Here is a 13094-nt window from a genome sequence, read left to right as displayed (position 1 = left end):
TGAACTGAATAGACCACTCCACTTCGGTTTCTTTATTGAAGATTTGGGGAGGATGATTTTGAATATTTTTCACTCTAGCCTCATCCTCCGTATTTATTTCCCCTGTTTTTTTTTGTATCTCCTCTCAACCCGCATTTTCTTTTCCCGACCGATGTACCGTCAAGCATTTTCAAAGCAAGTTTCCATATTTTCTCTCAATTTTTATAAACTAATAACGCTAATCAACCGACATATGTAACTTCGAGGAGAAAGAGAGAGAGAGGAATAGGGGCAAAAAAAGTTCTGAATTTGGCCACAATTGCTCTGCTGCCTCGCGCAGATGTCCCAGCGCATATTATAGGCAGGTCAAATAAAAGGGTGTCCTTTTACACATTCGAGCTGAATTTGATTCGGCTCAGCTGGAGTCGTGTCAGTGTGGAGGGATCAAGTAGTCATTGACTTATCAGGTGGACTGTCGATATTACGCAGAAATCCGCTTTGGAACACTTGGTCCAGAACATTTTAACGGTGATTTAGCGATTATTTTTATCAACAGGTTTTGATTACGCCGTAGACGTTACCTGTTTTATGGAGAGCCCCATGTCGCTCACTGCTCGATTACGTGGCAGGTGTAATTTTACGCGTGAATGTTTTAAGGTCAAGTTTTCTGTTTTAAATAACGCATTAAGCAGGGTTGCAACATAATCATGTTCATTAAAAATATTATTTATTTATTTTATCTTTGCTCGGTTTTGTGGGCTTATTGATCGCGGTAAAGATATTGTTGAATGGTTTATGCAAACACGTTTAGGAAACATCACCAGATTTTTAGTAGGCTATAGGCTACACTGAATTTTAGAGGATTAGTTCAGCCTTTTTTTTTTTTTTTTTTTTTTGCAATTCTACTAACATTTCGTGTAATTTTTAGGCTATTCAATATGCGGTCAGATCTTCTAAAATACATTTTGGCGTGTAGGCCTATATATATAGGCTATATATTTATATATACAATTTAATTTAATTATTTCCAATCCCGTCATATTTCTCAATTCATGTAAACGTGCACAAACGTCATCAGTTTGCTGGTTTGTTTTTGTCTCGCTTTCTCCATTTATTCTGACTTTTGTTGGTCGAGTTAGAATAAGAGATTTTTTTTCCTGCTGCGTGAATAAGCTGATGTCACGTTCCTAATGAAAGCAAATAGTTGTTAGCAAGGGGCCTGTCGAGACTCGCCTTTTCAATATATTTTTAACAGCACGGGAATGATTGCAATAAACGTGCTTTTATACAGTAATTTCGTTTCAGTAATTTCGTTTTCAAAAGTTCGATATTGTTAAACAAAAATGCTGAAATTATATATATATATATAGGCTTTTTCTTCCAGAGTTTACATCACAGCCCTGCTAATTATGCTAAGGAAAATCGTGGATGAAGACGTTTCTGTTGGCTTTTTTGTAGTTATGCTACACTCTTCCTGAGATAGCCTAAAGTCTATCTGCAGAACATTGAATTTACATTTTGAAATCTTATTTCAATATGTACTTTGTTTATTTAGCCTATCAGTTAGATTCGTCTCAGTCTCTCTCTCTCCTTTTTTTTTTTTTTTTTTTTTTACACGTGGGAACTGTCTTGCTCTCATTTGACATGCACACACAGTGACTGTGGATCTCTTCCGAACAATGAGTCTGAGACCCATTCAACTGGAAGAGAGAAAGAGAGAGAGAGAGAAAGTTGAACAAAGTCGTATGGGATCATTACGGAGTTCGCGCGGTTATTCATTCTCACAAAAGAACGGACCGGCCGACCCGAGTCCGAAAGCTCACTGGTTTAAGGTCGTATCACATTGTGTTACGTTGAATATAGCCTAAATGACGCCTGTACTTAAAATGTAGGCTACATATGCTATACGCGATTGCAATATATAGCCTAGGCTATATAGATTAAAACTATAATGATACAAATAATAAAATCCCATGCGTCTTTCTTTATCATCATATAGCCTACAACCAACACAGCAAATTAAACTAAACAATCACTGATTTAAGTCACGTGAGTTATCTTTGACAATTCCAGAGTTCAATAAAGATTGTTTTTGCATTATAACCACTTACAGTAATTTTTTGTTAGATTAAGTTCACACGACCTTTATAGAATACATTAGGAATCTTTAGTGTGTTCAAACGGCTTTCTTTATTGTGGCGTTGAAATCAGCTTTCACACAATCCCCGTCTACGGATTGAAATATCCAATTGATTTTCATCATGCGTAAAATGGGATCGTAAATTAATATCGATATTTCAATATTTAAGCCTGGCATGTCATTAGAAAAGAGGATATTTAGTAATAAAAAAAATAAAAATAAAAAAAAGTCACAATTCAGACGAATGAATGTTGATTATATTAATTCGGGAGGAAAAATGGGACCATCTGTCTTCGAGAATATAAATTGCTGCTTTTTAAACTTCTAGGGCTTATGGACAGACGGGGCATTGCATCGAATGCTTCAACTCCTAGAGGGATCAGCAAAGAAAAACATAATTATGCTATTTAGCCGGCTGATGTGGTGCAGTGGCAGCTCCATCCCACTCCGAGAGATTAAATATAGCTGCCCCCCTCACCCGCTCTGCTGCCGGGGAAGGACATTAGAGCCAGGGGAATTAAATGAAACCCAGGGGACTTTTCAACTGGAGTGCACAAAGTAAACTATAGAGATTAATGACACGACCTCCGACTGAATCAAGTCGCTTCCCGTCCTCACGTCTACTACTACTTTTATTATTATTATTATTATTATTATTATTATACATTTCAGATTATAATTCAAGGCATGCTGGAAATAGTGCTGTAGAGGATGTGGTTAAAAAAAATATAGGCCTATTCGTGTTTATTTTAAATAGGCAATGATTCGTTATTGAATGTCAATTATATTAATTGTATTAACATTTTATAATAATCATAAAATTTTATGGAACCATGTTAAATAATACAATTGCGAACGAACAACAATATAATGATTTGTTATTATGTTCCAGTTAATTGTATAATTTGCTAAAATATTCACTAAAGGTCGGTTATAAATTAGATTTGTTCTTTTGTAATTTGGAGACTGAACTTGCTTTAAAATGTGTAACTAAAACAACTGAAGTATTTATTTATTAATTGTAATCTCTGCGTATGATTTTTTTTACCTACGTAACTCTCTCAGTAATTACAAAGTTGTTTTTTTAATTATTATATTTTTTTATAATATATGTCAGCTATAGGCTAATCTGTTACTCTCATTTACACCCGGTTATATGCGCCTCTTGAAGAAGGTTCACTCTGTCTCCTAAAGAGTCAGGCCTCGAAATTAAGAGCAAGTGTGACACCTACCTGCGGGTGATGGTAGAGGTGCAGGACAGTACTGGGGACAGGCCATGCCAGGGGGACATTTGCTTGTCACGGCACCTTGGCTACACTCTTGAAAGCCATCAGCGTCTATAATCCAAAGCACTATTAAGCCTATCCTACCATTTAATGATATAACAGAGCAGTATGCTCCCAGACCCACTCCGCATCGCCGCGCGCCTCTAACCACTTTGCCACGCCTAGGAAATAGTAATGAGGTCTAAATTTGGCATAAAATCGAACTCATTACTGGAGTTCGCCACCTGATTGCTTTGCATATAACACGACGCGGTTGGAATGTAATTGGGTTAAATGACTGCTCGACACTTCTGCCGGTGTTGTCATATCAATATTCATCCGTCGAGCAATCTCTCTGTTTGCAAAAGAGAGATGAGCATTGCCCTGACCGAAGGCTATCGAAAAAAGAAGAAGAAGAAGAAGAAAAAAAAAAAAAAAAAAAAACTTCCGTAAAAACTTAACAGCATCGAACCGACAAATAAAGCATCGTCTTCATGTTTCAGTTTCAATATGTGCCGCCCCTGCTTGTTAGTAGAGGTAAATCAGAATATATAGGCTGCCTGATAATTCCAAGTAGCCTATTATCACGCTGCTGTTCAGAAATAATAATTGTCCTTGTCATGATGTCATTTATCTTCATAAATAATATCGCTTTAAATTGTGCAGCCATCAAATTCTCATTCACATGCGTGCAAATTCCCAAATCAGTCGCTGCACACATTTTCTTTTCCATAATTTACTTCAAAGATAGTGTATTGTCCATTTTAAATACAAAATGCTACATTAAATATACATATTAGTCTTTAATACAAATAGACTCAGGCGGCTGCAGCGTTTAAGACAATTCTTAGAAGTTACATCCTCTTGATTAACAATTCAGAAACTAAGATTTTGAGGATAAGCATTTACTCAGAAAATAATTGTCCTCGGATTTTTTTTTCTTAATCAGAATGCGTCTTCTTTTGCTTCTTCATTAAGCAACCACAAATAATAAATAAATGTCCGTGTGATTGGCGATGAATCCGGTATTAAATGTTTGACATACCTTTCTTTAGCTCATAAGGTGAGTCTTTACAAAGATCTACCTGTGTTTGGCTTCTTATTTTGCTCTCTCTTACCAGAGCCTCGGCTCTGTTTAAAACAGTCTGGCTTAATCCATTGAAATGTGCCGTTGAGCTGGTGTTGGTGCCGTGGCTGCTGTGGAGGTGTCCGAAAGTGCTATAGTTCGTGTAACCCGGGTAAAAAGGGGACGTGTAGTAAATAGGCCGAGAAAGGACAGTGTTATTAGGGAGAGGGCACTGAGGGGAGGAACGGCTCGGCGAGGCCGCGCTGGCTATGACTGTGCTTTGACCCAGTCCCGCGGCCTGTGGAGCCTCACTGCTCCCTTTGCACCTGTCCGAAGACGTGGCGATCTCGGCCAGAGACCAGAGTTTGGGTTTGGGCGCCGAAGGGGGAGAATGAATAACAGACGTTACGTTGCTGTTCACCGTGCTCGCGGCGTGGCCCGGTTCTGTGGGCTTTTCTTGCGTAATGAGATCACTCCCTCTCTGTAGGACGGGGGGAGAGGAGGTGGTGGGTTTCGCTTGCTCTGCGAGCAAATCCGTCCGCTCCTCTGTGTCTTTTAATTCCGAGTCTGTCAAAGGTGGATCAAGATCTTTAGCATGAGTCTCGTCTTTAAATCTGTCGCATGGTATCTCCCCTGGGTTGATGAGTTTATGATCTGAAAGCAAAAAAAAAGAAAAAAGATTTGATTAAGCAAGACATTTTTTTTTTTTTTTTTTTTTTTGAAGATGAGACAAATATCACATCGTTATTTTAAACTGTTGTATAGTTTTATTGTTTAAAAAAAAATCTCATTCAATTCATGTACCCATTTCTGTGCAAAGTTGTTTAATATTTGACATTCATATAATAATAATAATAATACTTATTATTATTACTATTAATATTATTATAAATAGGCTGTTGTTATTATAGCTATAAATGAGATGCCGTGCGCCAGCTGTGCCCTTATTATGCAGCTCAAGATAAATGATGTGCAAAACACCATACGTCACCAGCAATTCTCAGTCCATAAGAAGTCAAATTAGAGGAGTTCAAGGTGATTATTATTTAAAGCAATTCTCCCATTATAAATAATATACCACCATTAACCAGCAATCAATTTTGCGCCCGGAGTGGAAACGACTGCGATGAAAAATTGATGATTTTTCCACAGACCTGCCTCTGTGTCTGTGGAGTCTCCCTTGTCCGTGGGCTTGTTTGGCTCGTCGTCGTCGTTTTTCTCTAGATCAATGTTTTCGTCCTCTTCCTCGTCCTCGCTCCGGTTCCGTGGGGTCCAGGTCATCTTGTTCTCCTTCTTTAGCCTCCGCCTGGCGTTGGCGAACCAGGTGGACACTTGAGTGAGGGTCATCTTAGTGATGATGGCCAGCATGATCTTCTCGCCTTTGGTGGGGTACGGGTTTTTCCGGTGCTCGCTAAGCCAAGCTTTCAAAGTGGCTGTGGCGTCCCGGGTAGCATTCTTGCGGTAAGCTGGGTCTCCATACGGGTACGAGCCTAAGGGAGCAGCGTAAGGATGGTACCCTATAGATCCGGCCATGCCTGTCGTGTGGTCATACGGGGAGCTCTGAAAAGAGCCAAATCAATTGTTTTATTAGCAAAATATCACTTTATGGACACATGCGCACAATGAAGGATCGGTTACAGATCACAAACGCAAACACACCATAAACAAACACGCACACACATGCATGCCACAAACACACTTTAAATCTAATTAATCAAAATGGTAAAGTGCAAGGCCGCAGGGCCACGTATTCTCTATTTTTTTAGTTGCCTCATTCCCTCCAGCAGGAATGATTGTGAAATGCAATTTCACAACGTTCTCTCAAAAATCCCTCCTCTTTGTTAACGATCATAAATCTTTATTCGACAGCGATACTTACTTTTGACAATGTTTATTTTCAGATTAGCCAGCTAATTAGAAGTTGCAGCGTTATGTTGGGTCATCTGACATTGTTGTGCACGCATTGACCAGGGCTGACCTATGTGCACGCAATTCACATTTAAATAGCCGGTAGAACATGTGTCCTTTTAAGTAGCCTATTTGACTAAATACACGGTTAAGACAAGTGGGGAGCAACTGATCATTTATTCCCTTTGAAACCAATAATATTGTTTGGCTGCTGCCCACAGAACCGAGGAAATCGTGTTGTCACAAATGAACACAATATAATAATAATAATAATAATACAATTATAAATAAATAAAAATACGTGAAATTGTGTATGTATGTTTTTTCTGTTTGCATTGAATTCGGAATTAACTGCTTCATTTACTGTGTAGAAAAAATATCAGTCTACGTGTTTTAATGTTTATTTTATAACAATTTCTGGTTGTTTTAAAATGTTGTACTGTATTATGTATTATTTAAAGTGTCATGAAACCTAACCAAATTCCGCGAATGCATATTTGATCGTTAAAACCGCAAATCTTGCGCAAATGATTACATTGTGTCTCGTTCTTGCAACAGAATATGCATTACAACGAAGCATAACAATGTATCCACCCAACTTCCAAAAGTAGAAAAATACACAGGACCGTGAATAAAGCGCACTCACCACATAAGAAGTGAAAGTAGCGGCGGCGGCCGCATCAGCACTGTACTGGAGATGGGAATTGTAGCCTGGCGAGGCGCTGGTGAACGCTGTAGATCCGGCATAGGGAGCGAAAGCTGAGCCAGAGGAAGATCTCCCTAGCTCATCTGTCCGGGGTCCCGATATCACGCTTGTACTGTAGGCAGGACAGGAATAGAGTGCCAAAGAGGCGGATGGCTGATACAAGTAGCCCTGAGGGTACGCCATGGTGAAGATCCAAATATAAGCTTCTCACTTGAGTTCTTCTCCCTCAAACTCTCACGCGCTCTCCGCGCTCGCTCATAGAGTTCCGAGTAAACAGACCTCCGTCCCGTCCTCCTCACGTTGATAGCAGTGATGGGAATTAAAGAGGACGACGAATGCATAGACTTCACACTCGTTAATCAGTCGTTGTCAGACTCACACGCGGATTTTCGAGGAGCTCTCTCACCCTCTGCGCGCGCTGTGACTCTCATGCCGAGCGCGCGGGACAAGTTTTTTGCTCTCGGATGGGGCTTTGCTTCGGAGAGTGTCCTGCCAGGATGCTAAGTTGGAAATTGAGGATTCTGACGCCTACTATGAGCCTCTCGCTCCTCCTCTCGGGGTGTAGTCATCGAAGGATAGGCAAGCTGGAGCTGGGTTACAGCAGCCCAACCTGAATCGATTCTCTCTCTCGCTCTCTCTCTTTCTCTCTCTCTCTCTCTCTCTCTCTCTCTCTCTACATTCGTACCCTGGCACTCACTAACAATCTCCCCCGCTATCCCCATATTTTTGTCTCTAACAAGCCTCATTGCCTTAGACTGAGCAGCTACAGCCCCTGGATGGCGGTCTCATGCGAGCCAGTACATCAACTTCAACTTTCCTCATTTTCTAAATACACGAAGCCTTCATTTTCACACATGATTAATAACAAATGGACTGTTACCTTTCTGGGACGGCTTGCTAAATACGACGGGAGACGCTACAAGTACTGTTTGCAGTTCTTTATCCTCCTTCGTTTTGTGTGTTCTCGGCGCTCATTTTAAGCTTGTAGAGTTTTTTTTTCTTTTTTTTTTTTCTCAAGAATACGCAACAGTCGGTGATCCATCGTGCCTTAAGTCAGCTGAACACGGACCTGCATTTGGGGGAGATTGTCTATGTTATTACCTCATTGTATAACTTTACCGCTTGAAAAAAATGTACACACATCGTTTTTTTCGCAAAGCTATTTTACAGAAACAATGCGGCGAAAGTGAGTGCGCGCTTATCAAATCTCAGTGAGAAAGTGAAGAAGTAACTTTTGACAGGTGTTAACTGATTTGTCCGCTAGACAGTTTTCGCCTTAGATCCCGGAACAAACCAGATCTTCTTCTCCTTTACACCAAAGCCCCAAGCGCAGACAGATTAAGACCATATGAACCACGGCAAATCCACCACGACCAGGGGCTCTAAGCCCTTTTGATTCAAACAGATATATTCCTCTGTGGCGGAGGATATCCTCATGTATTTTGTTCTATTTGCTCGCAGACTGTATTGTGTGCGTCTAGCATACTCAAAATGGAGATAGGCTACGATCAATTTAAGTAATATAGGCTAACTAAATGCATTAAGATGAAACGGATTTTATTTTTATTTACTGTAGCCTACTAATCATCACAACAATATACTTACTAATTAGATTCATTCTAATACTACATTTCTACTAAATCAATCTAGAAATCAATAGCCCATTAAGGTAAGCTAAATGTAATCAGTGTTTATCATAATTTAGTTTCATAATTTAAGTGCCGCAACACGGACACACAAATAATTTTCATAATCTACAGAATTACCCTTAGGCTATTACAAACTGCAGGTGAACTGATAAATAGGCCTACATGCGATGTTTATGATTAATACAAATAAAAGACTAAACAAACAAAAACATAAGTGGTGGCTGAGGAACTTCACGCAGGAGTCTGTGAACTGGCTCACTTGTTAAAGTCTCTCTGAGCCGAAAGGGATCGCTGTAGGCGCTGCTACAGAGAGTGTGCATGAGGTCACGTGTTACTGCACTCTGAAGAGTAAAGAATGATGACGCTCAAACTCAGTGGACCAATGCTAAGTTCAAAGCAAAACAATCTGAAGACATACGAAATTGTCGACTGTGATAGTGAAGACGTTTTTATTATTTCTGCACCACCCGTGAGTGTTGGCTATTATAAATAAACGAAATAGAGTTGAGGGACATGAACCAGAATTAGTTTGAATAGCCTAGCCTACTTATTTCGTTCCTTGTCAGTTCATGAGAAAAATAAATAGCCATACACGTGTTTATTGTCATTTTACTTTTCGAATCTATTGCATATAACATAAAGCATAATGCTATATAAAATCTAACCTCATTATTTTTTAATTTTTTTTAAAATTTTATTATTACTATTATTTGTATTTATTATTATTATTATTATTATTATTATTTGCTGAAACATAGTGGAAGTGACCATTGCACTGTCAGCTTTAAATAGCGTACCAGTTTTAATTTATTTTATGCTAATAGCTTACCAGTTTCCAAGGATACCTGGGAGTAGCAGCATTTAAATGACGTCAATATTCATTGATAGAGTATTATCGGCAGTATAATGAGTTCCTCTTCACCAATAGGATTCGATAAGCAGTCTGTTTAGCCATAGTGGAGGGGTGAATGAAAGAAAGCATGGAAAGAGAAATGCAGCAGTCACATTCTTCACGCGCTGACAGAAAGGTAGGAAACTGCTTATTTAACTTAAATCACATATAATAGCCTAATCAAAGCAGTGGTGTATATAGGTTGACGAAAAACAGCACTTTTAAAACATTGTTTTAGCAAAGGTGGTCTTGTATTGAAATAGTTCGTGCCTTATTTTCCCGAAATGCTCCCGTGAACTCCCAGACTGGACGGCAAGGGGAGGTGTAGGCTTATGTTAGGTTATGTGCTCTCACTGATGTATCAGTTTTGCTTGTTTTATGACGGACGCTTATGTTTCCAATTATGCATGTTTGTAACGAGGCGTGCAGATATGCAAGAGTCTGAATCTTTGCACAATAATGCAATTGTCTGTCAAATGAAATATAACAGGGACGACCAAAAAAAAAAAAAAAAAAAAAAAAAAGTAGGGGTAGGGGGGAGGTAGCCTATTTCAAGTGGTGCTTTTTCACCAAAATGCCTGGGGGAAACGACGTAATTTAATTTGGATTTAGAAACTATTATTAGAAAGCATTATCTATTGTAGCAGACTAATTGCTTCTCGCGTTCGCGCGCAGAATGCGCTGGTTAAACAAAGTTAGTTAACGTGAAGTGCATGACAGGTTTCCTCGAGGCACAAGGTTAGGCGTGTCTCTCCCAAACAGCAATGGGCAGCCGGTAACGTGGAGCCTACCTCTCTTTCTGTCCCCCTCAAACGGATTTTAGCCACTTCAAATCTGCCTTAAACCGATTAGTTGACGCCAAATATTCTTTGATGTATTAGCTAAGGGGTTTTGCCACTTGGAAGCCAATTGAAATTCTAAACAGTCCGCCGCTAATGCTTTGGGGAGATCCGTGGCGAATAATGGATGTGATTTATTTTTGACCTTGCCATTTTTATGAAATGATTAAACACATGTGCACAAGTAAACCCTATCCCCCAAGCAGCACTGCAACATAATAATAATTATAATAATTATGCATATTATTATTATTGCAATAAACAGCTAAATACATTTTTATATGTATCCTACATTGTATAATCTATCTATCTATATCTATATCTATCTCTCTCTCTCTCTCTCTCTCTCTCTCTCTCTCTCTCTCTCTCTCTCTCTCTATATATATATATATATATATATATATATATATAAACACCTTTGAAACAACAATTTGAAAGGAAAAAAAATTGACTATTTTATTAATCATATATATATATATATATATATATATATATATATATATATATATATATATATATATAAGGAAGTTTGTACTTTTTTGATGCTTGTAAACAACTTAATTCTTACCAAAACCTGTTGACTTGAGTGCAAGTTTTCACTCATAACAATGTAGCTTTTAATGGAGCGCTTCTAACCATGATCCAAATATCTATGTAAGTAGAGCACAAAATCAAAAGGGGCAACGCTGATCCTTTAAAAGAGCAATCTAAATCTGTCAGTACTCTATTGGTTTGCCAAATACCTTTTATTGAAACCACCAGATTGTTGATGCAGGAGCTCATTTATTTTAAACATGATTACCCTGGTATTTTTTATTATTTTTTTTTAGCCCCCTGGAACAGGTGTGAAAATATCATGAGGGAGTTCTAGCAGATTTAATCGACTTGCTGATTCTCATCATGATAGCCTTTAACATCCCAGTCAATTTTAAAGTGTTCATATGGCAGAGATAGACTAGGTCCTCGGGTCCCCCGGCTGTGGCTCCATATTCCCGGAAGTCTTCCTTGGAGGCCCCTGGTGACTGACAGGCCGTTAGCCAGGCTAAACCATGTGATGATGAGCTTTTTATGAGAATGGATTTAGAATTGAGAGATTTCAGACAAAGATTGTGTGCATTTTTCTCTCTCGTTCTTTCTGTCTTTTTCTCTTTCTCTCATCTCCCTCCCCCGTCTCTCTCTCTCTTTCCCCCGCCAGCCGGCTAGATTATGATTGATTTGGTTGAAATGGATTGTAGGAAGCAGACATTGATTTCTCAATGACTTCTCACCAAAAAATATTTAAAGTTGTATCCAGAACGTAGAAATCTCAGTATCCAACATTCTCTCTCCTCTCTGTGTCATTCTCTGTTCTGGAGCGAGAAAGCACCGTAATGCAGTCTAGTCAACGATGAGACAAATGACCTGTAATGTTATTTTGAAATGAGTCAGTAAGCTGAGGGACTAAAGGAGTATTGATTGAGCCTAATGAGGATTGAGTGTAAGGAAAACAAGCTTTTCAGGGTTTTGCCGACGCATCTCTTATCAGCACACAACAATTTAATGCACTCTCTACAGCAGTACTACTGCAGATGCCTGTGTCTTGTACGGCTCATTTGCTGTCTTATAATATTAAATCAGACACCAGAAGCCTGTATGTGCACATATGTAAACACTGTTATGATCAAATGGTTGCAGGAAAGCATTGTTACTAAGAACTCATCTGACAACATATTTTGTGAAAGAATGAAAGAACCTTTTGGCATAGGTGCATATTTTAATATAACTTTTAAGTTATGAATTTACAAAGAGTTACACAGAAGCTGTTTTACTGAAGGACCAGTATTGCAGCTATTGAAACAGAACTGAAATGAGTGGTGTATCCACCACTGTTTTTAAGCAGAATTGGATTAGCTTTGTGTGCAATGACAGAATGAACCCTGTCATGGATTTTAGCAACTTCTAAATCTGATGTAGTATTAGTAGAAGCAGTCTTGGAAGATCTTAATAGGGATTTATGCATAATTTTACAGGTTCTTTACATTGACAAATTTGAATAATATTAGAATATTTATTGATTTTAAGTAGGGTTTTGTTTGAATGATAAAATGTCTTTTACATGTCTTTTATCTCTGAACTTAAAAAAAAAATCGAATTAAAATGTAATTAAATGGTGTATACAGCCAATAGTATTAATTCTAGCCACAAGAGCAATAAAGGTGAAATGCTTGGAAGGGTGTTTATAATTTATTCCTGTACAACTGAAAACTACATCTACCTAAATATGTGTCTTGTCTGGTTAGGGTGAATTCTACAGGTTGTATTTAAATCTAAGATTCTTAGATTAGTCCACACTAGAGGTTTACAGAAAGTTAATCAACTGCGGTAGAACAATCTTGTTTATGTATATTATGTTATTTACAAGTCTCAGTCTTTCTTAAATGTCTCACTGAGACTTAAACTCTTAGCAGTCCCTGATCTGTCAAAATGCCCTTTAATTGGTGTGAGAAAACAAGCGGTCACAGTTGTGTTATACTTAGTGCATATACAATGTAATTAAACTTATTTGTCTCTAAACCGCTTTGGCTTGTTTATTCATTCCGGTAATGTAAGATGTTAGCTAAAGAGCTACTTAAATATTTTTTATGTGGTTTCACAATAACTAAACGTACCA

The 13094-nt window shown here is 38.4% G+C and overlaps 1 protein-coding gene across 1 annotated transcript; it reads right to left on the bottom strand.

The window, feature by feature from the left end:
* Nucleotides 1-4104: 4104 nt before the first annotated feature.
* Nucleotides 4105-8697, bottom strand: irx5a (iroquois homeobox 5a). The gene is made up of 3 exons (XM_082162668.1): nt 7005-8697; nt 5605-6010; nt 4105-5104 (listed from the first exon to the last, which is right to left on the bottom strand). Exons 1-3 carry the CDS (start codon nt 7245-7247, stop codon nt 4413-4415), a joined length of 1341 nt encoding a protein of 446 aa, XP_082018794.1. The 5' UTR covers nt 7248-8697; the 3' UTR covers nt 4105-4412.
* Between the last annotated feature and the right edge of the window lie 4397 nt (nt 8698-13094).

Source organism: Leuciscus leuciscus (genome assembly GCF_965113295.1).
Source record: "Leuciscus leuciscus genome assembly, chromosome: 2".
NCBI lineage: Eukaryota > Metazoa > Chordata > Actinopteri > Cypriniformes > Leuciscidae > Leuciscus > Leuciscus leuciscus.
Note: the sequence above shows the minus strand (reverse complement) of the source record. Positions and strands in the feature narration are given on the sequence as shown.